Source organism: Schistocerca nitens, chromosome 1 (assembly GCF_023898315.1).
Source record: "Schistocerca nitens isolate TAMUIC-IGC-003100 chromosome 1, iqSchNite1.1, whole genome shotgun sequence".
Classification (NCBI taxonomy): Eukaryota; Metazoa; Arthropoda; class Insecta; order Orthoptera; family Acrididae; genus Schistocerca; species Schistocerca nitens.
Genome location: NC_064614.1, coordinates 954,096,003 through 954,112,161, shown reverse-complemented (window position 1 = coordinate 954,112,161; position 16,159 = coordinate 954,096,003). Strand labels below are relative to the sequence as shown.

Sequence of the window (16,159 nt, the reverse complement as noted above, 5' to 3'; positions counted from 1 at the left end):
CCAACACAAACGTTGAATATTGTGTTACCGCAGCACAAAACTACGAAAGGTGACTTGGCAATGGAGGAGACAAAATACTGTCCACTGAAGATGCTTCAAAAGAGAGAAATGCGTCTGGTCTAAATAAGTCGCTTATTTTGTTGCAGAAGAGGAATATATTTCAGTACCATTGGTAAAACTGCGACTGTGGAACAAAAACAAGAAACAGAACATGAGTACCATTGTGTATGTGCCATAACTTTCATTGATTGAAGTGCTTTAAAATAAAGCCAAACGCGTCTGGTGTAAAAATAAAACTTTTTTTACAGTTGCGAAAGACGGAATATTTCTCAATATTACATACGACACCTATGTAGTACTTAAATTAAATGAGATATTGTTATACAGTAAATATTATATGAAATTTAGGTATCTTGTCCACATTTCATTCTCAACATTGTGGCAACTAAAATCGACCATACGGAAAGTATACGCTATGGACTTCTACCTCTGCAAGCTCTTCAAAATTTCGTGCAATGGTTTACTATATTTAATGCTGCATAATAACTGCGTTGAACATCAAATCTATGGGGGGAAGGTATCAGTCAAGAAGACGTGTAAAAATCAAATTTTTGGGCCAAATAGTTTTTGTGAAATCGAATGATAAGTGTGTCAAACCAGTGGGAATACCATGTGTCTGCACAGGCGAGCAGTGCAGTGATGACAAAATCGTGCACAGCGCGTAATGCGGGGAGCACACGTCTGCAGCAGCGAAAGGGTTAATGAAGAGACAAAGCACTAGAAATTTCAAAAAATTGCATTCAAACGAATATAATTCGCGAAGTAAGGCACTTCAATATTGTTTTTAAATAATGAAAATACTAAGCATCGCACAAGGTTTGAACTCATAACCTCTCGCGTAGAAGCCCAACACCTTCACCGTTACGCTAACGTAGCTCGTCTGACTACAGTACGTCTTAATGACTATAACACGTCACGCAAAATACTGACAAACACTGTTGGTATGACTATGAATTACTCACACTTCGTCGAAGTACAATAGGAAATAAACAATTACCGCTGTTCTTTATTGCGAAAAAGCGGTTCGTGAGATTGATACAAACATCTTTCCTTGCTATCGCCTGAATTAGGAGGCTTATTGCTTGTTTGGATTAATTAATTAATAGAATGTGAAGCAATTGGTATAAAGAATGCTTTTTCCAAACTTTCTATAAAAGAATGTCTGCTATCAAGACATTGCTGTTGTTCTATTACTTTATTTATGACTGAACGTTTCTAAAACTGAAGACACTCGTCCATGCTCTGAACTGCAGTCGAGATCTGGCAACGTCGTTCTCTGTTCATTGGCTGACTGTGTTTTGTGACGTCAGATGCGCAGAACGAACCTAAACTCGGCCGCCAACATAAATGACGCGCACTTTAGTGAATAAATGCCACAAGGTTGAATAAAGTTAAGTCTGAAAACAAATTACATGCCTCTTAAAGGGAGCAGTTGTTTTTAATCTACTACACCTGCACTTCTGTCATCATACTGAATGAAATTCCTGTTTCACCAGTGCTGAAAATATTTTAGACCAGAATCTGAGTAGGTTACTATCAAGTTTTACATACCCAATGTTTGCATTCAGTTTGTATAATAGCAGTACATTCTTAAATAATGTACTAGTTTCCTGTGAAGGAATTTACAATATAGAAGTAAACTTGAAAATTTTACACCGTGGACAACAGTAAAATTAAATAAATTACACACAAAATTAAATACAACATAATTTATTTGTGGAAACCTTTTGGACATTTACTACATTAAGCACTACAGTTTAAAAATGATTCCAATGGACTAGAAAAGTCAGTAAATACAACAATAATATTTAGACAAACAAGTACAAGGAGATGCTGGCAAGTTCTATATCATATCTCATGACAAATTTTACTCAGAAATGTGTTCTTCCCCAAACATTTATAATACTAAAAACCCAATTCTTGTTCAAATGTTAATAGCAAGACTAATTCCAACACAATGAACAAAATTTTGGGTAGACTACTCCCAAGGAATTTCTATAATACACAAAGACACTTTACTCAAAAACAGAACACAATGTGAGCAGTTATATAAATGAGATTCCCAATACCAATGTTTTTTAACTACTATTCTATACTAGCTGAACTACTGTACAAATTACTGTTTGGCTAAAGAATAAATAAAAACACAAATATCCTGAACCATCACACTCAGTACCTTAAAATTACAATCAGCTAATATTTTAATAACACTCCACTTATATGGTATGTACTACAGTATAATGAAAGTAAGAAGTGTTGTACTTATTTGTAAATTAAAGCACAACGTAATCAATTCAGAAGGTGAGGTGAGAGAGAAATTAACAATTTCTATTAATATGTAAACAATACTTCAGGTGCTTCTAAGATGCAGGTTTGGGAATCAGATGCAACGTGTAGAGCTCACCAAGGATTTCTAAAGTGTCAAATTCTCAGTGCAGCTGATCAGCAGCATTGAGACTGCACTCACAGCACGACATTAACATGTCACTATAAGCCAAGGGCAATGTCAACCTAACTCTGTATAATCTGGGTTTATTACCATTGCCCATTTCCAGTTTTGGCACTGTGATTTACTGATTTTGCTGTATGAGCTTCACGACTGGGTATAACATGTTGGATAATATTGGTAAATTTTACAATTTCAATTCACCCCCTACTGACTTAACTTTTATCCATGCTGGCTTTGACAGTCATTGCATTCAGATCTCCTCAAAAGTCAGTGAGTATAAAAGGTGTTTTGGTACCATTTAAATTCAGTAATTTCAACTCTGGAATAGCTATTTAAAAAAAAAAAAAAAAAAAAAAAAAAAAAAAAAGTGACATTGGCAAACACTTCATAAAGGGTTTAGACGACTGTTGAAATATTTGCAGTAAACATCTTTGGAATATAAACAAACAACAGGTATGAATTTTTAAACTTTAACAATGTATTGAGTAATGTGGCTTCTGTACAGAGGCTCATTTCTCTACTGATGCCAATCAGGGCTCAGGCAAACTATTGAGGTACGTATTTTTAGAAGAGAGGTTTTTTTAAGAAAGAGTTGGATACAATATTAGAAACCATGGTAACCATTTTGCATGGATTCTTACCTAATATTCAAACATTCAGAAGCCAGAATAATAAACAACACAGAATAAATATATATTTCTCATTGATGTAGGTAGACCAATTGAAAGGATGATAAATTTTACTCTTGTCACACTGAATTCAGCTTTCATTTCATATTGACTTAAAAAAGGTATTGTTCTTCAGTATTGACTCAGTTCTGCCGGTATTAGTTTTAATAGTATGAAGAATTTGTGCATCTGAAGCAAACTTTTGAAACCACATTTATCAAACTGCAATTAGTCTCACTGCTAGATTCTTTTCTGTGTATTTAATTCACTACAACACCTATGAAATTCCTGCCAAATGTCAAGGTTTTCTCTACTAAAATTTTAACTCTTTTGCAGGATCTAATCAAGGAAATACACATGCACTGGCATCACGAAATATAAACTGCCTTACACATGACATCATCATGATATAGTCAGATACACATTATGACATTATCGTGATATAATCAGACTACACAGATTGTTTCTTATAAATTAAGTACTTGACAGCATCCCCTCTTAACAGTTCGTCATTACAGGAATCATGTCATTATTGTTTAATCAAAGAGATAAAATCTAAGTAATTCTCAGGCAGAATCTGGATTTTACAATACAATGTTAGTAGTATTAATTACCTGAAACTAAATGACAAGAATGACAGTTTGAAATTACAAAATTTTATTACTGTATTTGATCTCTGTGAAACAAATTCACACTGATCTCAACATATTACAATGTTCACAATCACAGCCATAGCAATATTAATCCATATTATTAAAAACTCACATTACTAGATTTTATTAATGTGTCCTGTCAATCAAATTTACATTCTCAGTAGCCACTAAACTGCTTATTCATAGGATGTTTTCGTAAATTAAAGTGAACATTTTAAATGCTCCGTGGAACAACTTTTAAAGCTTAACAATTTCATAGTTTGTAGATTTCACTGCAAGGAATGTTGGTAACTCTTCTGGGTCATTCATTGTCTAATTTTCTTAAAGGCTGGTTGGTTCACGTCTGAAGCTTAGCAAGAAATACGACACATTCTCATATACAACGAAGGTGATCATTGTTGCTGGTGTTACACGAGTCAAGTTAACACTCAACCCTTTGTAAAAACCCCGTACACCCTCATACCTGAAATGGAACCCAGAAAAGATAACTATCAATGTTAAAATATAACAGTATTATCTATTCTGCAGAATAACCCAGAAGACTAACATCATAATGGCCAAATGCATAGATTTCATCACTATGACACAAATTTTAAAAAAAATTGTATTTACATTAGCTCAAGTATTATCCCGAAATAATTTAAATACATGCAAAAATTAAAGGATGAACACTCACTAAATCCTACCTGCTGTTACTTATGCCATCCTCTCGATGGCTACAGTATGTTAAAATATCAGATGATAAATTCAGTATTCATCTAACACATACCACATCATGCCGCACTTGAGCAGCATATGACAAGCTTACTTTTTTTGGTTCTTCCGATCCCCTATAAAGCGCGCACGCGCCGACACACACACACACACACACACACACACACACACACACACACACACACACACACACACACTAGCTGGATTGAAGGCATCCTCTTGGTTGCTGATAAGATACTGTGTGAATTTCCTTAACACTGGGGGTTCTGCTGTACTTATTTCACATACTTACCAGACACACAGTACAGCTACAGTGTATTTTTTTACTGGACCCAGCACTGTGTTTTTTTTTTAAGTGTGACCATAAAATGTAGTCTTTCTACTGTCTCCAGATATTCATAAGATATTTGCCATTGTTTTATTTTGATTCAGTAAAACAAGTATTTTAACTGAATATTAGGTATTGATGAGGGCCATGAAGTCATGTTTGAAAATAATAAAAACAATTCACTCTCCTTGACATCCTTTTTCAGGCAACACATTACACCATTAAGATGAAAAGGACCAAACCACAGAGTACTGCATGCACTAAACTTTAGAATGCTGCATTTGATTATCAACTGACTAAGCCAGCAACAATGTTGGGAACTAAAATCTTTTGTCCCCTCTTACTTCTAAAATTTTCAATATTTTCCATTATAATGATGTTTATGTCCTTTCATTATGTTTCAGTCATTATAAAGATGGCAGTGGAGTTCTTCCTGTGTAATTTATTTATTTTCCAGTCTTTTTACAAACAGTTATGTTTATTCTCCTTTGGTCTGAAATTTTAATCTACCTTCGAAATGTAATGCTTGTTGAAACTATAAAATACACGATTTATTATTGATGAACTACAGTTACTTTCAACACTATCTTTCAGGATGACATTTACCAATTTTCCCTACTTTCATACTTTTACTCTGTTTTTCCCTCTTCTTTTTGTCTGCAAAGGTAAGGTTTTATAACCAGAAGAGATTCATTTCTTTCTAAACCATGACAGTTAGCAACTATTACCACAGGCAAGTAAATGTTAACGACATGGTATTATTACATTTTTGATTACTTTTTGATCGAGTGAATTAAACTACTGGAAACGTACCATCTGAAGTATCATTATTGGTAACAGTACCGTGAACTAACTAAGCAGTGGGGACTGGTAAAGCAAGAGCAGAATGTACAGTAGGGAAGGCTCAATATAGCACACCACAAAACATACTTCATGATGTTTACGGCACAATTTACAGTTTACTAATAATGCTGAATTACAGTATTGTCAACTAGTACGTGCGGTAGCTGTAGAGTGCAAAAAGTGCATTTGTAAGTGAGGGTTAATGTCAGCAACGTTCTGGAATGCTATGTATTTACAAACCCCCCTCTCTCTCTCAACAATTACAAATTTTCTCGGTGCACAAATTCCAGAGACTTAACAGCACAAATCCAGAGAGCTATCTATGAATTTTAAATATAATCACATTATAAACCAATACACTCAAAGCCGGCCCTTAATAGTTATGGATATTCTAACTAACACAAGTTAATTTTCTTTTTTTAACTATCCAATCACGATCATGAAGTTGAAGTGGGTAAGACAAGTTTATATTAATGCAGATCATTTCCACAAGATTGTTTATATAGTTTTGCAATTTTCACAATTTACTATACCAACAATGTCGTTATAAAAGTGAACTACTATTACACCATATATGAGTACCCCAAGCACTAGCTGTTTCTTTTTTTGTTCACATTTTCAAACCATCCATACTGCTGTTCACTGTTCTGTATGTGTTTCCATTTGTAAAAAAAATTAGAAGATGACCATTGAAGAACTAGCACCTGAGCTATAATTATTTAGAAATAAATAAAAATGCAGAAGATTTTCGATTTCATTTGTTTCATGAAAATGCAAACCTCTGATTAAAAATGCCAATTGTGTCACTATTATTCTTGCCTTCTTTCATGGGTACACTATGACCATTGGCATTGATATAATCAAAGCACACTTTCTGAAAGAACAATATGTCAATATGGAAAAACTTTTTTCTGGCAACATCATACACCACAATGTGTGTATTTCAGACAAGACCACACTATAAAGTCTTGTTACTGGTAATTGCCAGTGAAGTAAATAGTTGACTGCCTATCATTCTACAGTTTATGGTTTCAAACCCAGATGAGGTCAGCAACTTGATGAAAAAATATTATGGAAGTAAGATCCTCATTCATTTTCTGGTAACGCACATTCATCATGGTTGATTACTTTACTCAACAAAATGACAAATGTAAAATGTGTTCATGTTAATAACACACACCATGATTTGTTGATATGGCTGTTTCCTTACGTGTGAAGTCTTTCAAAAACAAGGAAAATAAACAGTACCCTATGCTACAACGAAGCACTGTCCATATTAAGGAATGGAGTGCAGCTGCACCATTAGAAATGAAATTACTACACAAATAAAAACAAACCAAAAATTATATTTGGTATTAAAGAGCTTGTCAGAACTGCTGCATTAGCTGGAAGTCTAAATGCTCTTAAGCAGCTTATATGTGAACTATAGAAAGGAAGGTGCAGCCCATACAATATGTGGAGTGGAATGATCAACTTAATTTTTGTTCCCCAAAGACGATATTTTTTTAGACTACTTAAGTCTGTCTTCATGATCACTGCCACCACATACATACATTTCTGAAGCAGCATTTTACACAGTTTTCACCCAAATATCAATTTTCTCTAGTATAACCTGTATCTTGACTCCACTTATGAGATGTAAAAATTCTATTTTGCAAAAAATTTTAGAACACACCAACACCAAAGACAAGATACTGGAAAAATCTTTTCATTTAGAAAAGAGAATTTATTTTCCATCATCAGCACAGTTAGTTTATCTACTGCCAGTATGTTATCTTATTGTTGTAATGAAAGTACTAGCTGCTTTACATATACAGCATTTTATGGACTTTTCAGAAATAAGTATCATATAAAAATGACAATTGTGATATTCTAGGCATCAGTAAGCACTATTTATTACAATGAGGATATTATTCCCTGCATTGTCAAACACAAGAAATAAAAAAATAAAATTTTATTACGGAGAACTTTAACAGCAAATATTCAGATATTACATATATATCACAATTAACAGGAATCAAAGTATGTTCTCCAAAACAATGTTTCTAAAGAAATAAAATGATATTCTATTTTAAGTACATAGAATTTTAGAACCAAAAAGTATTGCTTTTGAATGTTATATGTACAGATCCAGCTTGTTAAATTAACAAATCAAACTTACAGTTCATGGACACATTTTGAAACAATATTCTGCACATGAGATTCTCCAAATCATAAACAAAAATATTCACCTTCACTCAATCCACGAGAAATTTTACTAGGAAATGTGCAGTTCAGTGAGGAATAGAAGCTACTCCCCCTCACACACACACACACACACACACACACACACACACACACACACACACACAAACTTTTTTAGAAATGCACTGAGAGATCCATTTAAAATAACTGGTGAAATTACTTCAAACTATATACAAACCTTGAACCTGCAAGGTTTTTATTTACAAACAAAATAATTTTTTTCCAGATTCATAAATATTAACAAAGAAGTGGTATTTGACAACTAAGCAACAAAAGAAATTAATACCAAGCTAGGAATGGTTCAATACTATATAGTTACAACACGATGTGAAGATGCAACTCATTATAAACATGCATTAAATAATTTTATTTGCTTTATTTTTATAAATATGCACCATCCCCATACCTCCAAGCAGCATGTATTCACAGAGAACATATGTAGGTCTGTAGACAAATTTGTGTTATGTGACTTATCACAATGTCACTATGAAGGTAAGGTCTGATGAATTATTACCTACTGAAATTTCAGTCCCACTGCTAATGAAAACAGATCAGGGATTTACTTGCTCAGAGTTCATGTACACTGTTATTAGATTACAACTAATTAATACATAATGCTAAAAATGAGAAACAACTAATTAATACATAATGCTAAAAATGAGAAAAATTAAGTATACAATTACATACGTGCTTCCTGTACAAAGGAACTCGAGTCACAACAAAATTTAAAAAGTGAAACTTTCTGATACTATGAAGACAATTTGCACGACTATATAATGGGCCAGTTTATCTGTTGGCAGACTCAAGAGTTCCACCTTGTGACAAATAATCATAACTGAACTACACATTCTGATCATAATGCAAAACTTCACTTCATTACTATGAAACAATATAAAGTCATCTCTGAATTATGAAACCCATACATTAGAGCGTATGTTGTTCCAATTAAATACCTTAATGCAATTATTATGAGCACAATGTAAGTGTAACAAAATTCCTTCCTTTGGTGTGTAATCAGTAAGCGTCCACATCAATTCAAACATCAGGAGAGATTTAACATCTGAAAAATCCAGACTCAAAAGAAAATGCTGAATACTTGTCCTGGGAACAAATGTTCCATCTCTTTTTAGGGTGATAAAAATAAGGACAAGGCAAATGGAAGCAGGCAGGCATGGGAGTTACTTACGAAGTCTTCCAGAATCCAGATGTCATGTATTGCATAAACATTGATTGGACTGTGTGCATTTTATTGATCAAAATCAACATCATCTCACGCACAGTTCTCATCTTCCATGAGAAACATCAAGATTACACACATTTGTGTGTATTCATTTGAAGTTTTTCAAAAATGATAATTACATAAAATTTTGCTCCCTACACCTCTAACAATAACAGAAATAGTTCTACAGTGATGATCAGATCAATAACCAATTGATATTAAGTTTTACTTTTGACAGTATACATCTTTAAGGGCAACACACTGCCTTTGTTCACTAGTTTCAAATTTTAAATTCTACAAATGATTTTTATGTTTTGTATTTATCACATTTAACTTTAATCCCACTGTATGAAACATTTGCAGCAAGCTCCCAATTATCCAGTTTGTTGATTACCAATACATAGCTAGGGATTTTTGGAGTGGAAAGAAAGGCTTGTTTCATTAGAACAAGTATTTTCATTACGAATGCGCTATGATGCATTTGACTTTTTTGTTATGCACCTCAAGGCACAGAAATGCCTTTACCTGGTAGAGGAACACACAGGGCAAAATTCATTTTACTATACCAATATCTGATTCTCCTTGAAATGAGATCCACTGTCAGAAAAAAAGTTCATGAAAAACAGAAATGAAAAAACTGTACAATTATTTCCCAGAAGTGAACAGAAAGCAAGTGGTACAAAATACACTGTTTTAAGTGTAATTTTGCAAAAAAAAAAAAAAAAAATCTTCAGTTTCCAGTGAACATCATTTAAATAAAACAGTGAACTTTCAAATAAATATGTCATGTTTTGCAAATATAATAAATAGCAGCTCCCAGCAAAATAATATATTTTGGATTATCCAATTTTTTGTTTATCTGTGCAGTGTCACATTCTTGCTAACCAGGGTAATTGAGGGCATGCTGTAGTTTTCAGTTGACAAAATTTCAAAATTGCACTGTAAATAATGTTAATTTTATTATTCTGATTTCTAGCACTATAGGAATGATATGGATGACCAAATTTTGTAATGAAGAACTTCTATTGCAAATGAAGACAAACGATTAACTGTACATAACAACAAAAACCTTAGTCTTACCAAGAATATAGCAGAGCCTAGTGGTTTTTGGAAGGAATTTTATGCAACATACCTCTGAAAAATTGTACGCATGAAAAATATCCAATGCATTATTACAACAATACAGAATACAAACTTCTCATTTTTATTGTACTTTTAACAGTCTCTTAACAGATTGTTCAACACAAAAACTAAGAAAAAGAATGTAATAATATATCATGCAACAAAATAAGCTTGCAACCCTATTACAATTAAGTAGGGTGACTTAACTTACTTTATTTAAACATATTTTGAAATTTTTTCCTGTTTTTCTTTTTATATATAGAGATATCTCTTTTTATTTCACTGTATTAGCAAAGCCAAACAAACAAAAACAAAGTCGCAGCAGTGATATCAAAATCACTGACATCTACCTGCAGAAGTACTTTCAGTTCTTGCAATTTACTTTAACTCAAATTTTAATGTGCACAAATTTACAAGGTAACTACAGCATCAAAGTTTCATGCAATCAATAGAGTTATAATTTAATTAATGCGGTAGTTAACATGAGAAGCTGGTGTTGATTCAAAAAGTGATTACAAACATAATCAATGCATCAGTTTGAAGTATACATTTCTCAATATTCTCAATATCTAAGGCAACAGTACGGTCACAATTTTTCCTTCTCACATCTGCAATGTACCTTATGTGTTATATAATTACTTGTAATTAAAATTCACTTAGAAGAGTATTATCATACACCATCTTAGTTGCTGGAAAAATGATTACTTTACAATAATGAAGATGTACCAAAAATCTTGTGTTACTGATGGTTACTGGCAGCAAATGCAACAGATTACTTATAGTGGCACAGTTTTGTATCCACAAACTGACAAGAATTACAAAATTTGCTACAAATTACATCCCTGATGGATCCACATATACATACTACTACATAATACACCGTCACTTAATACACTGACTGTTGTAATAATCTCAGACTGTACTCTGTTGTGAGAATTCAAGTAGTTTTTATAATATGTGGGATATCATAAAAAGTAGAATACTAACAAAATGATAATCTATAATATTTTGATTATTCCATCCTGGATTTTTTCTTGTTTGAAAACACAATCAGTCCTAACTTTGTTTGAAGATATTTTATTCCAGCTGTTCATATATGCCCAATTTAGATTAATGCAATTCTACTGTTGTAGGTAACAATAATGAAGCACCTGTACAAGTTCAGTTTATTCTTATTCAGAAACCCTGGACAGTAGAAACATATACTGGTAATAGTGTAACAGAAAATTGTTGAGTCTAAGCCGACTGAACTCTTAGTTCAATCAGCCACTCAGGATAGCTGGGCAGCGGCCTTCCTACATATTGTCATGATGGTCTTAAATGCATAGGGAACTAGTTTCTTGCTTTCATTTAACAGCAATAAGAAAAGTCCCCAAAACACACACACACACACACACACACACACACACACACACACACACACACACACACACACACACACTTCTGCCTAACACAATAGGTCTTGGATGGTAGTGTTCCATGGAACTAGGGGCAATTACTTCTAAGATGGAGGAATTTGACTATCATCTTTACAAATCTGTATAAGAATAAAATACCTGAAGAATAAAACAAGTACAGTTCATTAAACAAAGCTACTGTGTTTTGCTAAGTATGGAAAATACGAGGGGCAGTATGAAATCATTTTTGTATCCATCTTCTGTTTGTTAGTTCCACAGTTAATGTTGCACCACAACTTATTTGACAAAGTATATTTAAATATACACACTGCTACAGAGTGGAAAAATTCATTATGGTGTGACAGAAATAGTTGTCTTTTACTTAACAGAAGACATACAGGAAAGGGTATCATAAGAAAACAAACATGAAACTAGTTCATAGACCTTTTGCATCAAGCAACAATTGAAGCTTTGTTGTTATGTTACACGTGTCACATACAAATAAAACCAGTACAAAAACAGGATGGGATTACACAATGTTGATACTGCAAGTATCTGTTTACTTCACCACTTCTGTCACAGCCTATTTGCCCGAACAACCACACAAACCGCAGTCCCCTAAGATGTAGTTTGTAAGAAACTTAACAAAATAGCAAAATATGTGTTGAATCAGTAAAAGTGATAACTACTTATTTCCCTTTTTGTTTTTGCAAAATAACAATATCTTGATATACAGGCAGGCCTTCACTTCATAATGTACAATTAAGTGATTAACTTTCTGTTCTTAGTTAAATATTTTATGATCACTCAGGGTTTCATTAGCAATTTGAATAATCAATATTCCATACACCACAAGGTAAGATCACCGACATGTGTAATAGCTCATGTGTGTTATCCAAGAAAAAAAAAAAAAGGAAGAAATTATTATTAATTAACAATTCCTCTTCTTGTAGCTAATGTTCTCAGGAGTGCTTCAGTCAGCAAATCTGCACTCTGACAAAGTAAAAGTCTAATTGACTTTTCTTACTGAAGCCAAGTTATTACTTATGGTTAAGAAATCTTTAATAATTTAACTGACCCAAAAGAACACACATTTTCAGAATTATCAAATCACTTCATTCATAAAAGTAAAATATTTCCCCATTTTGGCTAGCTACCTTATCACTATCACTGCTCTATTATTCTAGCAGCTTCTGTCACACTCACAAAGCTAACTGGATGCCACTTCAGTTTTTTATTAGAACAATTTGTGGTGCTCATGGAGAATTTCACCTGGGACCTATAAATCAGTGGACAAGAACTAATCACTTCACCAGAGTGAGTTGTTTATTTCAATAACATTACTATATTTTTAATGTTCTGACAATCTGCAGAACAGCCCTTATCAGGTTTCAATTGGCTTTTCCGCGAACAGATTTAAGCTTGCAAAAATGCACCACATATACAGTTCGAACAAAGACATCAACATCACATTAATGGTGATATTAAAGATGTCCAAACTTACTGCTGCGAAAGAGTAGGATCATTTATAATGTCCACAGAAACGGGCAGAACACTTGTTCCAAGTCATGTGTAACTGTCATATCTACTTTATAATCAGAAAATAAATCTTTCTTATAATTTTTGGGTGTGGAGCTGGATCCAGTCAACATTCTACCATGAAATTTTGGCCCAGACACGTCTGGCCTCCTTCACATGATTAGACAACTACTGAATAGCCCATGTGTATCGAACAGTAAGTACATCGAATCTCATGCATGCGGAACATGCTGGTGTCTTGTGCGGCATGCACCAGGTGACGACATGTGCGGGACAGCCGAGTTTTAAGTGATACCCCTTCTGGTGAAAGCTAGAGATGATCTGATCAGTGATTATCGAATGACCCCATCAATTCTGCTGTGACTGGATAATTTTAAGTATAGGACTCCAATTTTTATTCAGTTGAAAGATACTGTCGTGGTTTACAAGGTTATCGGCAAGACTTATTTCCATCAATTTTTTGATTACTGATTCCCAAAAATTGGAAACTGGAGCTAAAATTTTTGTTCTATTATATTCCACTGGGCGTCCCATGAAAATGCAATGTTCTGTTACTACTGATTTTAATGGTTGCTGAAGTCAGGTGTATCTTTCGTGTTCTGTACAAAACTCCAACAGTTCATCTCATCTGTTCTATTGAGGACACCATTAGACCTCTGTCTCTGTGGGTTCTGCAGATGAACTTCGACAAGAATCTTGCCAAATGCTGTTGAAATGTGTGCCACAACTGAGGATCATCTCACCAGTTCAAAGAGCTACTCCCTCCAGCCTCCGAGAAGATACTAGCATAGTGATACTGTCTGCAGATAGTGGTAATTCTGCAGTTCTTTTGACAAGGGAAGCCAACAACAAGATGATGTATGGTCAGCTACATGATTCTGCATACCACAAAATCTGAAGTGACCCAATGAGCCATGTATCAAGAAAAACTGCTACTCTTCTGAACGATAGTTTTCTACCTAAGCAAGTTATGAGGACGCTGAGACCACACAATGCATTACCAGCAAGACCATATGGTCTTCCCAAGATTCACAACAATGATGTCCCATACAATTAGAAGTAATATCGGTGCCCTCAGCCAACTCTACTGCAAAACATCTGGCCCCTCTACTGAAGCTGTATGTGGGTAAGTGTTGTCATCCCATATGTAATTTACAGATTTTGTCAATCACCTTAAGACACTTAAGCTTAGCAGCTTGGATTTACTATTTAACTTTGAACTGGTCTCACTTTTTACCAAAGCATTTAATGGACTCATTACATCTTACTGGTAACTTATTCAGTGCTAGTCTGACGGCCCTGTTTGAACAAACACACTCATCAATCTACTCCTTATTCAATAAATTCTTTGAACAAACAGATGGCATCATCATGTGGAGCACTTTATCCTCTGTGATGGCTAATCTTTTTATGGAGGACTTCGAGGAGTAAGCACTTTAGTCTACTTTTTTTTAAGTCCACAGTTTTCTGGTGTTATGTAGATGATACTTTTGTTGTATGGCCTCATGGCAGGTAAGAATTAAAGAAATTCTTTAGTCACTTAAACTCATTACATGAAAACATCAATGTTGCAATGAAAATTGAGAAATATGGGACTTTACACTGTAAGAATGATGGGTCACTGGACCATTCCGAGAACAGAACACACACACATACACACTGATCTAAAACTCCAGGCATCTAGCTACCAACACCCTGTAAAAACTGCCAGTGTTCTTAGTACCATAATGATCGGGCAAATGTAATATCAGATGACTAACACCAGCATGCAGAACTGCAACACTTTGAGAAAGTTTTTAAAAGAGAATGGCTACATTTCACTGTAAATAAGTGAAGTCCACGCATATCTGTAGTAACAAGAAGCAATGCACTGGGGACGCTGGTGACTATAAATAGACTGCATTCCTTCCATTTGCCAGAAATTTGTCTTCTAAAATAGGCACCCTGCTTAGAAAAAATAAAATCAAGATTATATTCCATCCACCAGTAAAAAGCTTGGCCATGGTTGGATCAGTTTAAGATGACTTAAAACTGAAAAAAGTAAGCATTTACAAAATTCTCTGAGAGTGTGACACTGTACATATAGGCTAGACAACACGAACTGTCCAGGAACACCAAGACATACCATCATCGGCAACTGTTAAAATCAGCAGAATACTGTTTCCATGGGATACGCAATGGAATACAATAAAACAAAAATTTTAGCTACTGTTTTCAGTTTTTGGGATTTAGTAATCACAGAATTAGTAGAAAAACGCCTTGCCAATAATCTTATAAATCATGACAATGGCTTTCAACTGAAAAATTGGAATCTTATGATTAAAATTATCCAGTCACAGCAGAATCAATGGAGTCATTCAATACTCAATGATTAGATCATCTCTCACTTCCACCACTGAGGGCAGCGCACACACACACACACACACACACACACACACACACACACACACACACACAACTCTGCATCCTGCACATGTCGTCATGTGACGCATGCGCCGGAAGATGCCAGCACATTTCGCATGAGAGATTCAGCTTAAATACCATGAATACACCTTGGCTCTTCAGTAGTTGTCGACTCACTTGAAGATGGCCGGATGGGATTTTGGGCTGAAATATTCTGGCAGAAAGTAGACGGGATTTGTCTGCAAATCTCAAAATTATTAGAATAAATACCAGGAAATTTTCAAAAGTTACAGCAAATAAATTGATAAATTCAACACTCTCATCAAGTTCCAGTAAGAAATCTAACAACAGATCAAACCTGTTAGTTTTATGCTTTCAAATACTAAATTCTTAGAAGCCACTGAGAAGATACTTTTGAATATGGATCTGTTTTAATAGCATTTCAAGACAGTATAATAGCACATCTTTGCTTTGGTTGCCCTTTTCATTCATTCATTTATTTATGTATTATTTTTTCCTT

The 16,159-nt window shown here is 34.1% G+C and overlaps 1 protein-coding gene across 1 annotated transcript in view; it reads right to left on the bottom strand.

Annotated features, from left to right (window-relative positions):
• Positions 1-1,754: 1,754 nt before the first annotated feature.
• The window catches only part of LOC126194710 (mitochondrial folate transporter/carrier), a 62,199-nt gene continuing 47,794 nt past the window's right edge, over positions 1,755-16,159 (bottom strand). Inside the window, exon 6 of the mRNA XM_049932951.1 lies at positions 1,755-4,293. Coding sequence (XP_049788908.1) covers positions 4,152-4,293 — 142 coding nt within the window. The 3' untranslated portion in view covers positions 1,755-4,151. The remainder of the gene's footprint in view (positions 4,294-16,159) is intronic.